Source organism: Homalodisca vitripennis, chromosome 2 (assembly GCF_021130785.1).
Source record: "Homalodisca vitripennis isolate AUS2020 chromosome 2, UT_GWSS_2.1, whole genome shotgun sequence".
In the NCBI taxonomy this organism is placed as follows: domain Eukaryota; kingdom Metazoa; phylum Arthropoda; class Insecta; order Hemiptera; family Cicadellidae; genus Homalodisca; species Homalodisca vitripennis.
The window spans coordinates 162,697,325-162,719,035 of record NC_060208.1 but is presented as its reverse complement, the minus strand read 5'-3'; the positions used below and the strand labels follow the sequence as shown (position 1 = coordinate 162,719,035).

General features: G+C 33.0%; 1 protein-coding gene across 5 annotated transcripts; it reads left to right on the top strand.

The window, feature by feature from the left end:
• The first annotated feature begins 64 nt into the window (after positions 1-64).
• On the top strand, positions 65-21,462 carry LOC124354959 (UDP-glucosyltransferase 2-like). 5 transcript variants are annotated; one of them, XM_046805788.1, is made up of 5 exons: positions 65-318; positions 12,712-13,521; positions 14,049-14,268; positions 19,401-19,620; positions 21,082-21,462. In XM_046805788.1, exons 1-5 carry the CDS (start codon positions 289-291, stop codon positions 21,374-21,376), a joined length of 1,575 nt encoding a protein of 524 aa, XP_046661744.1. In that variant the 5' UTR covers positions 65-288; the 3' UTR covers positions 21,377-21,462. The 5 variants fall into 5 exon arrangements, with proteins under 5 accessions (XP_046661744.1, XP_046661747.1, XP_046661746.1 ...); XM_046805791.1 differs by having other exon boundaries at positions 65-325; XM_046805790.1 differs by lacking the exon at positions 65-318 and adding an exon at positions 5,021-5,130.
• The last annotated feature ends 249 nt before the right edge of the window (positions 21,463-21,711 follow it).

Below are 21,711 nucleotides of genomic sequence, written 5' to 3'. Positions count from 1 at the left end.
ACATTACTGATTCTGTAACTGGACTTCTATTTTTGGATCAACCTTCAGTACCAGCTGATCGCTTTGTTCGCGTTTCGCCCATTCATGATACTGAATCTGGTCTGCGCGGTCATGTTTATTATTTTTCTCTAGCTTTAAATATTGAACAATTAATATTTAACTTTAATTTCTCTCTAAATTCATTCCACAAGTATTAGTGAAAAGTGATAAGTGATAACGTGTTAAGTGATAAACTACGCAGCCACACATCCTTTCCCGCGCGCGGCTGGATTTTACGTCTTGAAAGGAATGTCCAAGGGCTCTCCTCACAGCATCAAAGTTAGAAGTAACCTTTTATTTCAACATAACTCCTCTAATACAACTCTGTATATTCACTAAAAAGTATTTGGATGTGTATTATATCCCTACACATACTAACATATGTTTATAACATAGCAATTTCGTGAAATTTACAATTACACATAGTATCTTTTTATTCTTATTTTCACCATCCAATCACATTGTTTTATGTTTGATCGTCTGAACTGCCTAAAACCAATTTGCCTCAACATCCTTTGGAATACCACAAAATCTTTGCCAATAAACGAATACGTTATTTACCTTTAAACTTTGACCAACATATGCTTTCTTCAGTATCTAGTTATTTTCCAAACTCATCTCATATTACTTTTTAATTATTTTAATACATGCCTTAAGAATATTGAATTATTATTATCTTAACAATATTATTTTATTTATGTATACACAATATTAACACAAAATTAAAATGGGTTATTTATACGTTAACTACTTATACATAAGAAATTTTAAATACTAATAAGAATTTATTTTATTTTATTAAGTATCTGTTTTATTTTTACATTGCTGACCTTTTATAAAAATACTGGGATTGGGCTTAAAAATACACAGGAGTTTTAGCCCACACGTACCCAACATCTATTTTAATTAGTGTCCTTGTTTGTTTTATAGTTTAAATTTTTATTTACTTAAATAATTATTCTGTTCTTTTCTCAATATATATCTTTTTTATATTTACTTATAAGATAAATTTTGTATTACCATAGACAATTCCTAATTTATCTTTTGTACTTTTCATGTTTGTGTTTTCTTTGTTCATTCACGTAATCTTGAATTAACGAATTGAATTTTTACATGTTACTTAATTTCTGTGAGGGATTTTTAAGAATTCTTTTATCATCCTTTATTTTAAGATTGAATTTGAAGTATAAAGTGTGTCTCTTTTTGTAGTAAAACATTTCACTAAATTTATATTAAATTTCAGTACAAATTCCCTGTGGGCTTATTTTAGAAGAAGTAAACTTTAATTAAATTTTAGTAACGATTAGTATACCTTACTTCCTAATTGAAAATCATCATAAGGCCTGAAAATAAAATAACACGTATTTGCACTTAATATATGTTTATGCTACTTTCATTTATAAAAATGCTTTCCAGTAACATGCTCCAATGTAAACTGGGTACATTTACATTGTATCAAATTGTTCGTTCCAGCTAAAGCTATTCATTGGGTGAACGATAGCCAGAACTATGACTCGAGCAGCTAGAAAAATTGCATACCGTATCTGTCTGCCTGTCTGTCCGCACAATACCTCATAAACGAACCGAAATATTGCATGAAGATTCACTGACTGAGCTTTTACATTACACAACAGTCACTTGGTCATTGTATAACTATTTTACTAATTTTTGCTTGAAACTTCCAACATATTTTGACTTTCGAATTCTATGTTGATTTTGAGTTTTAAAAACACTTCGTATAATTCTTTACTTTACTTAATACGAGTGTAGTTTTTTTTGTGGCGATGAGGAATGGACTAATGGACCGTCAAAGTATTCCGCTAGCGAGTAGGACTCGCACCCACTAACTCCCCACCGCCCCAGGCATCACTCCCTCTTGGGACTTCAAAAGTACTCCAACTTAACCTACAGATGGCTCCTACAGTAACAGGCCATCGGTTAGGCAACATCAGAGCTGTATTACCATTATTTTCCTAATTTCTTGGTTTACAGAACTCTCTACATTGGCAGAGTCTCCAAGTCTGTCTGTAGAGACCATTTCTAAACAACGGTGACTGGTGAGAGTTGGCCTAATGCAATTTCTAAACCTTATTTCGTTTTCCAATGTCTGCAAAAGAGGAACGTGTGGTTGGAGTGGTCGTGTTCCGCGACCCCATAGGGACACTCTGAGCTTTCAAACTTGCCAATTGTAATCATGGACTCTCGAAAGTTGGCATAGCCGATGAGGCTCCCTGTGTTTCCTCACCACTTATCTCAGGGTACCTTGGCCGTCCAACGTCCTCTACTGCAATGATAAGGTTTGTATTCATTGTCTACTGTCTGGCAGCTATCGTTCTTGCCAGTCCCTCGTGATGTGTACTTACATGCGTGTTACCACACCGTTCCCCTCACCTGCTTTCACCACGAGGACGGCCAATTCGGTAGATCATATGCCCATATATAACAACCGACAGGAGCACAAAATGCGTGATCAACATGAGCAGCCACCATTTACTCGCCATAGGTCCAAGACGTTTTTCATCAATTAGCTCAAAGAGGCAATTGCCTAACAACCGGCTCCTTCTTTTTCGCACCAGATATCTGTTACCTGAATGTGAGCTTAATAGCAAGAAGCGTTACGGCAAGATACTTCACAACGGTCTTCGCCTCGATAATCTCCCAATGAAACCTGAACCAGAAGGTCGCTATCGATTCTTCCTCTGGTCTCCGTCTCGACCTCGGTCTTCTCCGTCGCCAGAGTCAGGCCGTACTTATCATCCACCCCAGCCCTCCCAGTATGAAACGGTCGAGTAGCCATTGTGCCTCGTCAAAGATCCTCGCAGTGACGACTGCGACAATTTCGTGGCGTATCCCACAAAGAAGCTTACTTCAGACATTTTCATTAGGAGAATTTCATTGTAGGTGATATCTCACAGGTTAGGATCGAGTCCTACACAGCTCATGATGTAATCTCCCTCCAGCACAGCCCGTTGCAATCGTATATGTTAATTGCCTATCCCTGAGATAGTTGTGAGGTATTATTTAGATGTAGGCAGAAACGTGGTCACTGCCCACATAATCATAAAAATATGAGCCTTGAGAGAAAATTCTAGTCTAGTAAGGATAGTGGTGTTACTAAAAATGTGAATGCGTGGTTTGCTACTAACATTGCCAAACGTCTGTTGCAAGTTTCCCTTTTCCCTTTTTTATCAATTAGATTCCTATTTTTTTTCCTCTCTCAGAACAAAGTTGTTTTAACTTATTATTTACAAGAAACCTTTCCTCGCTGTTTATGCTTTTTTGATGATTCCTGTAACATTGTTAGTTATACGGCCACCAATCGATAGTCGTTTCTTATAACTAGGCTCTATAGATTGAACACGCCTTATTTCTAACTGAAAGTTTTAGAAACCTTTGTATATTCCGATGTTTTATAAAATCTTTACTATAGTTACAGTAAACTCAATTTAACTATATTTGCATTTTTAATTGTTGGCATTCTGTCTTTAATTTCTCATAAATCTTATGTTTATTTAAAATTTTTATGATAGTAAATCTAGGTTCGTGGAAGTATTCATATTGTTAAAGGAATAAATGTGTGTTTAAAACCCACTTGACCATATTTTTTGTCATAATATCTTGAATTCGATACCGATTATTAGATTATTATATTATTAAATACCCCGTCCTTTTGCCGATTAGAGGCCACGGACAAATTTTGTTTGCAGGCTTCGCTCGCACCTGTAAAAGCACTTCTGGTTCGAGTGAATTATATATCCGACACCAATATTGAGTTTGCCTTCTTCCTACTATCAAGAAAATATGTTAAAATGTGTTTATTTAGGATCATTGTAATTTACTCCGATCTTAGTATTTATTTTGTTCCATGGCTGATTTTGACTCTTTCCCTGTCAATAAAATATATATATATATATATATATATATATATATATATATATATTCACAGTTCTGAGAAGTCTACTTTTCTCAAAAAACAACTAATTTAGGTGTTATAATTTAAACCTAAAGTAAAAATTAAAGAAATTGTCTCTTATGTCTACACTACTAGCAGTTACGTGCTGCTTCGCACATAATTTAGTAGTTGTTGCACATGTATGACCACTGCTGGTACAAGTGAATTATATTTCCACGCTAATGTTGATTATGCCTTCTTCCCACGATCACGATGATATGTTATAAAGTGTATATTTATGGTCATTGTAGTTTAATCCGATCTTAGTATTTTTTTATTTCATAGCTGATTTGGCCTCTTTCTCGATCAATAATATATATACATACACAGCTCTGAGAAGCCTACTTGTGTCAAAAGACAACTAATGTAGGTTTCCTAACAGTTTTCCGCTGCTTTGCACGCAATTTAGTAGACGTTGCACGTGTATGATCACTGCTAGTGTGTGTGATTTTTATTACCGACGGCAATGTTGAGTTTGCCTTGTTACCACGATCAAGAAAATACATAAAAAGTGTATATTTATGTTTATTTTTGGTCTTAGTATGATTTATTCCATACTATATTTTACCTTAATTTTAACATATGTATATATATATAAATGTTTAGATAGAATGAAGCATTTTCAAATTTTTAATTTAATAATAATTATAAAGCCACATTACAATTATTGATGTGATGTTTGTTAAAATTCTTATAAATATATAGTTCAGTGTTTAAAGCGTTAACATAGTAAATGAGGTGTGCAATCACTATTGCAGCTGATTTATATCAGCTTATTTCAAATCTTATTTGTTTGCAATATATTGTTGACAACCTTAAATTAGACAATGCCCGGTTCCTCTTTTATGTTAGTCAAAAACGATCATTATAGAAGAATATTCGTGTAAAAGTTAGATGTAGTTAATGATGATGTTATGAATAACACAGTGGTTACATAACTGTGTTTGTATATGATAAACCATCTGTGTTACACACCACACTCTTGTCTCAAATAAGCTTATCTCTTAATATCAACAGAGCTTAGTTGCAAGTTGTGCAACTTATCACACTTTACTTCTCGCCTCAACGTCCGTCTTTTTCTCAGTCTAGTCGGGATATCAGCAAAGTCTACTAATTATGATTTTATTTCGTTGAATGAAGTAAGTGTTGTGTGTATGGTTTGTATTTAGCAATTTAATGATTCTATATGATTTATTTCAATATCTACTATCCTGGATATTTAGGTATCTATAGGATCAATGTTATATAGGTAACCTACAAGATTATTACTGCAATAGTTCTTAACGTTTATAAAGCAATCCCACTCTTGTTTATCTATTTTTATCAACCGGTGCATGGTTTCATGATGGTGCATTTCCATCCAAGGCATTTTTCTGAGCGTTATTGAAGAGTATCACCCAGTAGGCCGGCATAATACTTCTTTTGCCTGCCGGCTGTCTAATACAATAGTTTTTTACAGTTGAGATGTATAATTATGCAATTCTCTTAACCTGTTTTACAAACTATGCAAACCGTAAAAATACTTTCTAAATAGAGTAATTTTTGCGAAGTATATATTTGCAGATGTATTTTTAAATTGTAAGTATTGATAACATTGAAATAAAATGGATGTTAAGTGAAGATGAACGACATCTGTCAGTTGTGTGACTGAAGGGTTGCTTTGGAATATTGCCTTTTACTGTCTAACAGGATTTCTGTTTTCTGACTATAAGTTTACGTAGGCACAGCACAGCCACAGGTGTACATACAACACATTTTTCTCCCCCCCACTCTTCCAGGCTGTGGACTAGACCAGACTAGATTCCATGAGTCATGTTTATATATCAATTCGCGCTACAGTATTACCGTGATATGTGCATTACTAATTCATAAGCGAAGCGTCTGTGGCTCTTTTTGCTTTGGTGAGTGGTACATGCAATTAATTTTGTAAGACCCTATAAATCCTTTTTTATTGTGATAACTGCTATGTTTCATTCTTGTCCTAAAAGTGTACGAAATATAATTGATAATTTTGTCCGTGTATTATATAAGACTTTAAACTTTAATAGTATCAATCATTTAAGTTATCAAAATTATAATATAACAGCAGGGTGTGTCGCACAGACAGAAGATACGATTTTTAGATGGTCTGGCGAGGTATAATGAGCAAATAAATTGTGGTTTAGATTCTAGCAAACGTGATGATAGAATACAGTGTGAATAATTAAATTGACTGAAGGAAATGCCAGAGGTACATTTTTGGAAGATTATGCAGCGTGAGACACAAATTATATAGTATCCTTATAGTAAATAAATTACCCAATCCAACCTAAAACAAATACTGCTGGCCGGCTAGTCCGATTCAATTTGTTTCCATAAAAGTAATGCTATTCCATAAAAGTATGTTTTTTCAGTCTGGGATTAAATATAAATCCTTTGCTTTAATAACTGGAAGCATGCTTTACACCCAGTTATACAGCATTACTATCATAAGAATAACCTCAAAATATTTTAATCTGAATTGTGAGGACTAATATACAATAGGTAGAATCTTTATTGACATCTCAGAATGAACATGAAGCAATCATTGAACTACTAATACTACTAGCATTATGTGTGAACAGACAGTCGTCTATGATCAAATTGTTAGCAGCTTAACACAAAATTTTATAATCGTATATGGGGATCTACATTTTTTAGGGACGTATGAATTGTTATATTATTTTGAACGTTTTGAGCGAAATACGGAAGTAAAAGATAATTTATAAATTCACTCTCTGAGTTAACGTGGTTAATCATGTATTCAAGACTGTAGTATTAGAAATCAGAGACTCTTTTTTTAATTGAAGATTCTATTGATTTAACTTGGTCGATCTGACAGTAGTATTCACATTTTTTTATTTCTGAAACTTGTGCTTAAGGTGCTTACAATTGTGCTTTCCCGTTGTTACCCGTATTTTGCGATAAATCTAAAATCTTAGAAAACACAATGTTAAACGTTGCAAACGAACTTGACTTGACAAAGGCAAACAAATGGACATTCGAAGCGGTCATGGGCATAGTAACGATAACACGTTGAAAATGTATGTAGCTTGTGGGAAAGAAGTAAGACCATAAAAAAGCTTGCAGACTGCAAGCCATGTAAGTATTCCTTACGCCTTGTCGGAGGTTACGTCTTTGGTAATTTAAGTAGCTTGTAGGCAAGAATTATGACCATAAATAAGTTTTCCGACTGCATTTCATGTACGGATCCTTAAACTTTGTAGGAGGATACGTCGCTGAAAATTTATGTGGCTTGTAGACAAGAAATACGGCCATAAATAAGTTTACTGACTGCAAGCCATACACGGATTTCTTAAACTTTGTAGGATTCACGTCGTTGAAAATCATTGCTTGGAGGCTTGCATTTACTGTATTTTCAAATTGCAGATAGAGTGTATTTGAGACTTGAGTCATGAAGATAAGCTAAAAAGTATATAAGCATATAGAAAGACATTCCAAAGTTAAGGTACTTAAATCGTTAAGCAAAACTAGGTGATTATCCTGAGAGATCGTTTTTAAACCTTTTGATTCCTAGGTATTGTCATGTTGACAATTCATAAAAAACTAAAACTAAAGACAGTTGCTAGAAACCTGAAATAAGAATATTAAGAAACGCAACGATATAAGTTTCAAAGCCAGGAAATAGAATTATTCATACTATATTTTGGAAATAATAGTGAGCTTTTTTAAAAATAAGAGCTATAATTCTTTGGATCAACTAAAAATTTCATATGTAGGCAGAGAAATGTAGAGACCAATTTAATAATTACTAAAGAGCTGCCTTAAAACTGACTGGATGACAAAAGGCTACTTATGAAAGGACTAGAGAACATAAGTTAAGTGGCAATGACAGTAGAGGTATTAAGTCAGATATATACACATTTAATAAAGTTAAAACTCAAATATTTCGACTTACCAATATGAAAATATCATCGATAGATTCCAAATATTTAGTGATGGCTTACGGAAACCGAGGATGCAATTAATCAATATTAATAATTAACATCCACAAGACATCGGAAGTAGCTTTGTTAATACGAACGTACACTTTCAATCATTCTTAAAAACGAAATATGTTAACAAACAACTGCAACACTAATCTTACATCTAGAATACTGTAACCTTTTAGGAATCATATTCCCAAATACTGCGACAGCTTACCTTGTCTGTAAGTAAACTGCAGTTTTGGGAGAACTGTATCTGTTCTAAATAGAACAGGTCCTCAACAATCATGTATGGAGGAGCAAAAGTAGAAGCTTTATCTTTTTCAACAATCCTTAATTATATGGGAGAATGGAAATTTATTTTAACGAAATCAACAGAAGGTTCTAGTTACATAACTAAGAAAGAATCTCAATTTTAAAGTAGAAGTATAGAGAGTCCTTACATGTTTAATGGCCTACTATCGTAGAGGGATTTAGGGCTTAACAATAATAAGTTTCACATTACACGACTGTACGACTGTTTATGTTTGTAAATTAATCATAAATTAAGTCACTATTCAGAAGTGACTTGAGAAACTGTAAATACTTGTCTTGATTGTTGTGAAAAGTACTTTTGTCCTGGAACTTCGTATTATTGCCCTGGGGGATTCAAATCCTTGTCCTTGGTGCTTCTTATTCTTCTCCTGTTCCTCCTTCGCTCTTGTCTCCGAAGGAGATCATAACCTATTCTCGGTTAACATTTTCTTTTTCACGAAAATTTCATATCAAATTAATGCATACATATATTTGGCTATATGTATGCATTAATTTGATATGAAATTTTCGTGAAAAAGAAAATGTTAACCGAGAATAGAATAGTTGCATGAGAACCATTTTTGCACAAGGGATGGCGAAATAATATTCAGGGTGATTCCATGTATATTCCATAAATAAATATTCAGAAATCTTATGCCAGTATGCGTTAAATCTATGCAATCAGAAGGCATTGAGAGTATTTTTCTAGATAACGATTTTGTTATTAGGAATCTACATCCTTGGATCCAGTCATTCAAAAACTGCCCTTAATTAACATTTGCTCTTTGATGTTCAAACCACTTTTTATTATAAGACAATTCAACCACAAGACGTCAAGAGTAATTATATAGCAAACTATTCTGGCACCAAGGCTCCACCTGGTGATCTTTAGTGCCAACAACGAATTTGTATTGACATTTACTAGTAGCACTTTTGAACATAGTGGAATACAAGAACGCCCAGCTCCTTGTGGTTGCGTCCCCTTTGGTCAGATTTGTCACAACAACGAATTTGTATTGACATTTACTAGTAGCACTTTTAAACATAGTGGAATACAAGAACGCTCAGCTCCTTGTGGTTGCGTGCCCTTTGGTCAGATTTGTCACAAGAACGAAATTTAGTTTTATTTTTCTTGTAAAATATCAATGTCAATGTTATTGTAAAGATGCGTAAAGAACTACGGTCCTAATTGTGAAGATATATAAATAGATATAACTTTACTTAGACTAATAAAACTAAAATAGGCAGATTATAAATTTAACTAACCCGTATGCTGTTGATAAAAAAGTAGTGGTACTAAACAATATTACATTTGGCGACACTGATTTATTGAGTGTATCAGCGCAAAAAAGGTATGACAGATATCCAGTTTCAAGTGCTGATAAAAATGAGTACCCACTTGCGATATAAACCCATGTTCGCCAGTTGAATTTTCATAGCAACACACTCAGCTTGTTCCGAGTGATAACGGACTGAATATTGATAACCTACGTCAATAATGTAAGTTCGAGCCAGGTTTCATTTTGCCTAGAGTAATTCTTATTTGTGAGACTATTACACACCACCACACCATTCTTATGTTAATTGTATTGTGTAAGTTAACCACACAATACACTCAGCTTGTTCCGAGTGATAACGGACTGAATATTGATAACCTACGTCAATAATGTAAGTTCGAGCCAGGTTTCATTTTGCCTAGAGTAATTCTTATTTGTGAGACTATTACACACCACCACACCATTCTTATGTTAATTGTATTGTGTAAGTTAACCACACAATACACTCAGCTTGTTCCGAGTGATAACGGACTGAATATTGATAACCTACGTCAATAATGTAAGTTCGAGCCAGGTTTCATTTTGCCTAGAGTAATTCTTATTTGTGAGACTATTACACACCACCACACCATTCTTATGTTAATTGTATTGTGTAAGTTAACCACACAATACACTCAGCTTGTTCCGAGTGATAACGGACTGAATATTGATAACCTACGTCAATAATGTAAGTTCGAGCCAGGTTTCATTTTGCCTAGAGTAATTCTTATTTGTGAGACTATTACACACCACCACACCATTCTTATGTTAATTGTATTGTGTAAGTTAACCACACAATACACTCAGCTTGTTCCGAGTGATAACGGACTGAATATTGATAACCTACGTCAATAATGTAAGTTCGAGCCAGGTTTCATTTTGCCTAGAGTAATTCTTATTTGTGAGACTATTACACACCACCACACCATTCTTATGTTAATTGTATTGTGTAAGTTAACCACACAATACACTCAGCTTGTTCCGAGTGATAACGGACTGAATATTGATAACCTACGTCAATAATGTAAGTTCGAGCCAAATTTCATTTTGCCTAGAGTAATTCTTATTTGTGAGACTATTACACACCACCACACCATTCTTATGTTAATTGTATTGTGTAAGTTAACCACACAATACACTCAGCTTGTTCCGCGTGATAACGGACTGAATATTGATAACCTACGTCAATAATGTAAGTTCGAGCCAGGTTTCATTTTGCCTAGAGTAATTCTTATTTGTGAGACTATTACACACCACCACACCATTCTTATGTTAATTGTATTGTGTAAGTTAACCACACAATACACTCAGCTTGTTCCGAGTGATAACGGACTGAATATTGATAACCTACGTCAATAATGTAAGTTCGAGCCAGGTTTCATTTTGCCTAGAGTAATTCTTATTTGTGAGACTATTACACACCACCACACCATTCTTATGTTAATTGTATTGTGTAAGTTAACCACACAATACGAGCAGGACAAAGTGTATCCACTAGTAAGGTTCTCATCCAAAATGTACCCTTATTCTTAACCTGTAAAGTATGATTATCAATTTCCTTTAAGTAAAGTCCGTGTCTTTGGACGAAAAACACATGCTTGCTTAAACATTTTTATTTTCCCATGTATAAATATTATTAAAGTATTTAAAATTGTTAAGTTTGGTGTAGTTGACTTATTTTTTACAATAATTAGACAAAACATGAGTATCCGAACTTCCCAAATATTAGTCATTACAGAATTTATCAAATGGTTGTGGCACTTACAGTACATAAATACAGTGTCGATAATAACAGACCCTATTTTTACGAGCTTTATTTATTAGTAAAATATAAAATCAAAAATACATTATTATTAATATTCGCTCTCTTACTTATTTAAACAAAGTATTGTGGCCATTGCAATAAGAATAACATTTGAGCCTTGTGTATGAAAAAAGTGTGTACTTTGGTAATTCTTTTTTAGTTTTCGTATTTTAGAGAGCAGGAAGGTTCTGATGTGTTATTGTAGGAAAACAACTTATCGGCTGAGCGCTAGCGAACGGTTGAAAAGTTGTATTTCTGTCCTTCCTCGAAAAATAACTCACCTACAGAAATGGCATTTTTAATGTAGCCAAAGCTTATATATGTAACTATAAGCGTATGTTACTTATATATAAGCAACATCTCCTTACATGATGGTGCATGTAACTGTATGAGATTTGGCTAAGCAAAAGTATTTTTACATTGGTCTTATGGTAAACCATGACGGTACCGATAAACTCACAGAGTACAAAAATGTGCAAGCAAAGTGGGTGCAATGATATGTTTAATAAAGTAACACATGTAGCTATAGACTTGAATGTTTCATACACCCTCAGTGAAGCCTGTTACGACACGTGATATGGCGTACTCATCGTGTTAATTAGTCCTTTCATCCAAATCTACAAGTAACATAACAAACCTTTTCAAAATTGGTAATCGGATAGAATATATAAACAGGAACTATGTAACTGTTTTTTGGGATTTTGGGTTGCTTTATCTTAATATATCTCTGACATATTGGATTTACTTAGGCCTATATATATATATATATATATATATATATATATATATATATATATATATATATAGCGTCAAAAATTAAAAATTTCGTTACAACCATAATAATTATTATTATTTTATGTTTGAGATTTAGGATGGAAAATTTTAATTACATTTATTTCTATAATGATAACTTTTTCTAAGTTAATAGTCAGTGTGTGTTTTGTTTATGACTCAAACCGCAGCTTTTTTAGTTTTATTATACTAAATAATAAACGGATTGTTTTATAGTTTTCAGTAGGTTCTTACGACTATTCTTCACAACTCCACTTTAGAAATATTCCACTTTTCTTCAAGTTCAATCTAAATGTGGAATAATTTTAAATGTATGTTGATGTTTAACATCCTACTTCATTTAAATGTGTTGATTTTCCCGTTTCCTGTCTTTTTAGTGTCGCATGACTCGAGAATGGCTATTATTTAGGTAGTTGCATGACCTTAAATATATCACTGTGATAACTCAATGATGGTTATTCATATTTCAGTTTGTAATAATGATAACTGTCAATTCAACCGAAAGGACACAACAATAAAGTTAATCGCATTTAGTTTTTTTTTTTTCAGATGTATATTGGAGTAATACTACTGCCATTGTTTACTGTGTGTGATGGTGCACGAATTCTGGCACTTGTACCGTTTCCATCAAAAAGTCACTGGATTGTGATAGAGCCGCTGTTCCAAGAGTTAGCAGCCAGAGGGCACCAGGTCACTGTGTTCTCCTCGTTTCCACAGAAGAAACCTCTCCCGAACTATACTGATGTAGACTGCTCCGGCTCTGTCCCACCCGGTGTAAGTGGATTCTCTATTGAGAGGATCAGACAGACCATGCCATCTCCATGGGAAACGATACATTTTATAAGAGAATATAATGAAGAATCATGCAAAATTCTTGGAGAACCAAAACTTCAGAATGTTTTAAAATCAAAAGAGCGATACGATCTTTTAATTACTGAATTGTTTGCAAGTGATTGTTTTACTTACGTGGCTTATAAACTAAAGATTCCGCTGATTTCCTATACAACCAGCACGGCAATGCCTTGGGGTGCCGATAGGGTCGGCTATCCAGATAACCCCTCTTATATAACTAATCTTTTCGTAGGCTTTAGTCCTGAGATGACCTTATGGCAAAGGATATATAATACTGCTGTTCTTGTTTACACTAAGTTTTGGCATCTCTGTGTGTATGCAAAATGGACTCAAAATTCAGTAGAGAAGATTTTCAGTGAAGCTCTGCCACCACTACATGAAGTTGTGGGGAATACATCGCTAGTTTTCGTCAATAGTTATCATGCTCTTGCTCAGAGTCGACCTTTCCCTCCTGGTGTCATTGAAATTGGAGGAATACATATAAAAGAGAGTCAACCTTTGATGAAGGTAAATATCTTTTGTTCTCGACACACCAGTTAATTATTAGTAATAGATTTTAGTTAAATCACTAATATTAACTTACTTACATTAATTTATGGTACCTCTCTGCTAAACAGAATATATGTAGTTAAACTTTCAACTAAACAAAGCTCTTCCGAAAGATGTAATGGTGGTCTTATCAAGCTTTCTTTGCCAATATGTACACAGATTATTTCTTAATCGATTTAGAAATTAAAAAAAGATTGTTATCGGGAAGTGAGTTTGTGAACATATTAAGTGTTAAGATCCGCTATTTTATTTTAATATCTACATGATACTTCACGTGTAAAACGAAAACCTGTCCTGTAGCTTTAGATGAATTCATAATGTGACATAAAAATTAATTTTCTAAAAAAGGAAACCTCAAAATTATGAATGCTTGTTGTTTCTAACTTGTATAAAGATGAAGCTTTTTCGTGATTGATATTATAACTTAAAACAATATTTCAAGGTTGGCCGATACTTTGACTTTATACACTGTAAACATGTTTTAGGATATGCAACAAATTTTAGACAACTCTAAAAAAGGTGTAATAATAATGAGCTTCGGATCACTGGTTCGTACGTCTGCCTTACAAAAGCCAATAATTCAGATGTTCATGAACGTTTTTTCGGAAATTTCTCAAACTGTTATTATGAAATACGAAGAGTCTCTCCCACAGGCACCACCTAATGTTATTTTACGGGAATGGCTGCCACAGCGAGATTTGATAGGTAAGTTACAAAATTACTTTTTTCAGACATGTACGTAGGTTACATACAAAATTTGTTTATACACTTTTTATAATTGTACTATATAATACAAGGGGTTCTTACATACAGTTAATAATATATGAATTATGTACGGCAACTACCGTATATTCTGCAAACTAACAGGATGGATCATCATTTACTTCAAGTTCAAGCAAATGGTAGTCTCTTCTAGTCTGTCCAATCATCTGATAAGAATAATTTTAGTGTTAAGGAAATTGATGTCTGAACAAAAATAACGTATAATAAGAGACCTGCCTCATAAGTAATGAAACAAAAACGCTGAAATAATTAAAACACAGAGCGTCATGAACATAATTGCCCTCTTTTACTGCAAAGTTAATTTTATAAACATTCCAAGTTACGTGCCAATCGCTTATTTAATTCGTTAGTTATAACGATTTTAATATGCAGTGTATAAATTTAATCAGGAAAAGATAATAGGATTAGCATTTCGGCTACCTTTGAACTTTGAGCTTCCCAATTACTAATAGAGGCATTAACTCTATATATTTTTACTGTCAGCTAGGGTAGGGAATGTGTTGATAACATACGCTAAAATGTTTGTTCGATTCAGGCAGATCTAGAAACGAAGCTATGTACGTTTTCCAATTGTAGTTTACCGCGTGTTATGGTAGGTTGCGATTTAACAGGTCAAAGAGGAAGAAATTACTTGATAAATGTTCTTGGGTGTCATAAATTAGGATTTGGATTTGGATTTCTCTTTGTACGTTACGTGCCGCGAGAAACACACAAAGGGAAGTCACGCCGGCCTTAGTAATTTTATAAATACCGACTTTGATGTAACTTACAAAGTAAAAAGAATATAACCATGCTAAATTTAAACCAAATAAAAGCTCAAGAAGATGCATCCTCAGTCTGTGGTCTGACTAGCCTCCTGTCCTTGATTGCTGAGGTAGTACGATTAAATACTCGTATTAAATACATTAATGATGATCCTGTAAGATGTGGAGTTGGGGTAAGAATGTTAATATGCTTGAAATGGCGTGTATATAAAAATATCCAGTAAAGAGCAAAACTGTCTCCTGTTTTACTATTTACCGGTCATAGCTTGATTTGTGAATACCATTAAAAATCACAGATACTTGAAAGAACTTGTGCAACAAACGATTTAATTCTTCAGTGCTAATACATTACCGATTTCGTTAACAATGTAACCATCATAAAATGTTGTGCAAAATTAAACGTTTCCCTTAATCTCGTCGTGAGTGATAAAAAAAGTAAGAAACAAATTCCAACTATGATGAATTTATAAAAATTTAAATAAAGATTTATAATTTATCTTCATAAGCTAACATAACCTGGACGTGGAAATGTGTGAAATGATGGGATATTGTATAGGACTATTTGTTTAGCCAAAAACATAATTAAAACATGGGGGTATATAATTACTGCACCGACACTAGGGAAATTACACCGTTTTAAGTTGTATTGTTCAGATCAGTTTATGATAATGGTGGTTACTTTTTATAATTAGAATTTTCACAAGCGTAAAATATTTATTTTATTTTATTTTGGAGTGGTGGAAACCCATAAGTAACTTAATAAGTAAAAACTAATTACTAAGCAAGCTCCACTTGACATGTGTCAGATTTTCTTTTTTTTTTTTTTGTAAGTCTTGTTTAATTTAAATTTATTTTTTAGCTTTATTTCCGTAATCCCCGTGTAAAAGTTATTCAGATTGTTTAGTATACATTATTTAAAAGCTTCAACGGTAACCATTATTAAGAAGTTTTCATATTCAAATTGTTTCATCATTATACACGAGGAGTGCACAAGTAAATCATTTGAGTAGCGGGCAGACATCGCTTCAAGTGTTAGCTTTCAGCATTTCAGTTACTGTTAAAAAATGTATATACCTTTTTATTTATAAGACCGTGACAATAAAAATAAAACAAGTATATAAAAGTTCAAAGTATTAATTATATTTATAAATTCCAAAATCAATTTTTTCATCTAACAGCGGTTTGAATAAAAGTAGGAAATTATGCTAAAAACTCACCTTTTGAAATATAATAACAATTTAAAAAACGGATGTTATAAAACTCACCAATAACATACCTTTTACGTTAAACAGCTATTCCATGTAACACAAGTACTCATTTTAGAGTTAGATGCTATAAAACTCAGCAATAACAAAATCGTAACCTTAGCGTTAATAAGTTATGCCGTGTAACACAAGTACTCATTTTAGAGTTAGATGCTATAAAACTCAGCAATAACAAAATCGTACCCTTAGCGTTAATCAGTTATGCCGTGTAACACAAGTACTCATTTTAGAGTTAGATGCTATATAACTCAGCAATAACGAAATTGTACTCTTAGCGTTAATCAGCTATGCCGTGTAACATAAGAAGACATTTTACAGTTGGACGTTATATAACTCAGCAATAACAAAATTGTACCCTTAGCGTTAATCAGCTATGCCGTGTAACATAAGAAGACATTTTACAGTTGGGCGTTATATAACTCAGCAATAACAAAATTGTACCCTTAACGTTAAACAGTTATGCCGTGTAACATAAGAAGACATTTTACAGTTGGGCGTTATATAACTCAGCAATAACAAAATTGTACCCTTAGCTTTAATCAGCTATGCCGTGTAACATAAGAAGACATTTTACAGTTGGACGTTATATAACTCAGCAATAACAAAATTGTACCCTTAACGTTAAACAGTTATGCCGTAACTTAAGAACCAATTTTACACAGTGCATAGTTCACCAATTTTAGAATAACAAGATTTAGTATTATTTTTAAATCGAACCACACCTTTTGAACTGCCCATTATAGCATACAACATTTGGAGTGCAATGTATTAGTCTCGGAGCCAATATTTCTAAGAGCCAACTTTGAAATCCATTTCTATCGTAAAACTATTCACCGTTATAGCTCACCCACCAAAACCATGGTAATGATAACGGATATTACATTTACTAATAAATAAATATAGTATTCTTTGAACATACATTATTACCTTATATTTCAGCCTTCTCAGTCGCACGTAGTGATTAGTGGGAATTAGTTTTACCCTTACCGTAGTGTAACATTGGGTAGGGCAGAAAGTGTTTTGTATTATCAAGTATAATTATCTTTGATACCAAAAAACAAAACCTTAAATCTTCAACTTTGTTTTATTGGTGTTCAAAATATTGCATTGTTGCAGTTTTGTAAAACACGAAATATGGACGTATTAATTATTTACTGCAATATTATTTTAAACCGTTACCGTCTTTAACAATACTTTTCACTTATAATTGCAAAAACGTTTTTCCCTATTTCTTTATGTATATTCCATTTTGGATAACTTCAATTTCTGTAATCTCCTAAATTTATATATATACGGAATCCATACAGCAAAAATTTGCTATTTTCTTAATACTGTACAACATGTGTTTCAGTGGCTTTCCAAAAACAATCACGTACTACGAATGGTTACTTAAAAACCAAAGCTTTGATGTTAAGGGAAAATATTTTGTATTATAACTTACACTTCATGATATGTATTTACTTACTGTACTCCCTAAGTTAAGATTTGGATTTCAAGATTGTTTTAACCGTATGCGTTAAAAAGAGAAACAAACTAGACTAAAGTAGTAAGAATCAGTGTTGCTATGTTTATGAGTACCTAGTTATAGTCGCTTAGCACTGAGACATGTAAAGACATTGAGTCGGGAGAGTAGCGAAAATCATTGTGTTGTCCTAACACTTGAGTAATACATCGAAGTTTAAAATATGCACTTACTACTAGTTACGTTATCCATCAATTTGTTTTAAAATTTTCATGGATTATATCTGAGTAAAAATGTTGTGATATATCTACTAATATTATTGCATCACTTTACATAAGAAACACTAAAATGTATTTTCTACAGTAGATAGTTTAGAATATTTGAATTACTAACTATTTGAAAGTAGTGGTCACTTTGTAACTTTATTCTTTGAAACATTTATTTTAGAACGAAAATTTGTTTGTTTTAAAATATTGTAGCTTCCATAAGTTTTGTAAATTAGTATATGTTGTGCTTTGGAATATTCCAGTACAAGTTTAGGAATCAGTATAAGACCCCTGCCCTTTCCTTTCCTGCACTCTGCATTCATGAAGTGTCACTCTGGCCCTTACTACGAAGGTCAAATATCTTCAACCATTGTCAGAATCTTCCTAATACCCAAAATTGTAACTGTACATTATGATAGGTATACCGTCACTCTGTCCTCCACCTCCTTGAATTGCATGTGGTATCCTTGCCGAAACCGTCCGAAATTGTCACTGTTCGTAATTTTGTACGGACACCGTACCACATAGAATGAAAATTATTAGCCCATAGATTTGGCAAATAAGAATATAATTTACATTATTTTCCCAACTGTCAATTTATTTGAAATGTGGTATGTGGCCTATCGACTACAATGGATAATTATATTGACATTATTTGAATTTTGTTAAGAGGTCTATAGAACACACTGAGCTCTAAGTTTGATATTAAATTATTTCTTTTACTCATTGAATGGACGTTATTGGTTAAATAAGTCTTTAAGCGTTTAAGCCGCCACGGGTCTGATAAGATTCAAGAACGCCGTTATGGTCTTTAAAATGATACTTTAATTTTTACCATTAAACAATAAATTATCAAACCAATCTGATACTTGTTAAATCTCAGATTGACTGTTCAGTCTATATTTTAATGAATTTATTAGTATAATTTTGTAATATAGGCCTAGCTCCTTTAAAATAATAAAGTACGTAGTAACATATTGAACATAATCAAATAAATTGTATCTCTATTGATTAATTCTACTGTTAAAATCCATCTATTGTATACAGATAATCTGAAAATTATTTGGAAACTAAAAGTCTTTAGATAATTTGAACAAATATAGGTCATGTATCCTTTAGACTGCCCACTATCGTTTAAATTTAACACAAAAATTACATTTTGACATGAATAACGGAACCTCTTAAAATCAAGGGAAGAAATTACTAAATGTTATAATAATCTTATTTTTACTTAACAAAATTGCCTTTATGATAAAAATATGACACAACTAATGTATAATTAATTTGAATGTTTTAGAACACGAAAATGTCGTAGCTGTCATCGGCCACGGAGGCTTAAGCAGTTTAACTGAGACTGTCTACGTTGGCAAACCCATGATCGGAATTCCCTTCTTCGCCGATCAGTATGTCAACATCGCAAATATCGTCAGACGAGGTGCTGGAATACAGCTGGATTACGACGACTTGTCCGAAGAGAAAATAAGAATAGCCGTGGATGAGATACTAAACAATCCAAAGTAAGTTATAATTTGATGTTTTAATTTATAAATACATTCCTACATGTACCCAACCTGTTCTGTTATGGGTAGGAAGTATATATAACCATATCTTTTGAATGCTCCATGAAAGCTATAGTGCATTGCACTCCGTAAGCACAAAAAGAGTTTATCAATGTAAGGTTGTGTGACAAAGAAACCAATTTTATTATAATCTTATTAATTTATGTTATCTTACTCTGGTGTTCATTGTTAAAACCATTTAATATCAACGATATTGATTGTTGGATCTAAAGGTGAAAGGACAGGCCGTCTCTCTGCTTGTCTGTCCGTCTACTCGTATGTAGGATAGAAGGATAGAAAGGTCCTGGAGTATTTGAATTTGGTTCATAGTTTCTTTTGGTCCAAGGAAGCACCCAAATTACAGTATAAGGGTCGAAAGGTCACAGGGCTGTCCGTGCGACTGTCTTTCCTTATTTCCTAATTATTATTATTATTGTTGTTGTTCTTTATGTTTTGTCTGAGCCTTTGATACTCCGTTGTATCAGTTTATTTTTCTGTACTTTTTATGCCGTAATGAGTCTTAATATACCAAATGTTCACTTGATGTATGTCTATTTTTATTTAAGTCTAGAAGAACGTGTTCAACGCCCTTGAATTTAGTCGTATAATTTATGGAAGATAACTAATTTTTAATGTATTATTAGAACGCATCCAAATGCTTTTTAGTGTTTTATAATTTAATTGTTTATTCAGAAAAAATTCGAAACAATTTATTTCATAAACAAAAGTAAAATAGATTGGATGGGTATTAATAATATTAATTTAAAATAATGCTTTTCTCACTACTCTCCGTCCAAATATAAGGACGTAAAAGTGTTTTAAACTTAACACCTTTCTCATGGGTTAAAACTAAAAGTCGTTTCACTACAGTCAGCTCTTCAAACAATTATATTGTAAACACACATACAGCTAGTGAAAGTTAGCCGTTTACGTCTATGATTTAAATTCACCTTATGAAACAGTTATGCCAGAGTCTATTTTGATTTTAAACACACGTCAACCTCAAAACGTGATAGACTTTTACACCTTTATACCCTTATATTTAGTGTTACAATTTTGGAAGATATCTCATATTAAAGATATAACTAACACGGTTTCAGTGCTTTTTATTTTCTTATTGATTATTTAGGGAATAATGTTTATATCGTTGTTAAAATATTAAAATTTGCTTAAATCTTTAAATAATTTACAAAAACAACAAATGGTGTGAACGTGTATTAATTAAATATTTAAAATTAGATGTCATCTATAATTTTTATACCAAATGGGTATATAGTAGTTTTTAAGGTTTAACAATATTTTATAGGGTAAATCTTAGGTCCTTTCGTAACTACCATATTAGATAAAAATATACCTACATAATTACTGTTAGTAGAAGAAATAAGCTACATCACAAATATCTAATTGGGGTCATCTTAGGTACAAAGATAACATGAGACGGCTATCACAGCAGTTCCGAGACCGACCGATGACGCCGCTGCAGACAGCAGTGTACTGGACAGAGTACGTCATCAGACACCAGGGGGCGCCACACTTGCGGCCAGCTTCTGTCAATATGCCGCTCTACCAGTACTTGCTGCTTGACGTCATCTTCGTCCTCACCGCCTTGTTGGCATTTGTGCTGCTCGCATTTTATTGGCTGATAAGACTTACCTTTTACTCCATAAAATTAGTTATATCAAATAAAACTGTAAATTTAGAGAAATGCAAGTGATAACTACGCAACCGATGCATTGAATGCGTAATACTTTGTATATTTTGAGAAAGTTATTTATAATCAATAAAAAAATCAGATGTTGACTAATTATATGCAACATCCCAGATTGTGTTCAGCAGTTCCTATGTATAACACTGAAGCCGCGTTTACACCGGAGTTGGCAACCAATGATTGCAGACTTTGATCGGCAATTCTTAGTTGAACGTCTTAAAAAAAACTGCAACTCGCATTGCCAACTGTAGTTGCAGACCGATTTTACGTTACGCAACTTTATTAAAAACAGATAAACAGACGTTAAAAACAGATATAGACCGAGTTGACAACCAAAATTT

Bases quoted from the DNA above. Each gene is read 5' to 3' on its own strand.
- LOC124354959 (XM_046805788.1), top strand. From the start codon at position 289: ATGTCCAAGGGCTCTCCTCACAGCATCAAA. The intron at 13,522-14,048 runs GTAAATATCTTT...AACATGTTTTAG, and splicing joins AGAGTCAACCTTTGATGAAG to GATATGCAACAAATTTTAGA. The intron at 19,621-21,081 runs GTAAGTTATAAT...GGGTCATCTTAG, and splicing joins GAGATACTAAACAATCCAAA to GTACAAAGATAACATGAGAC.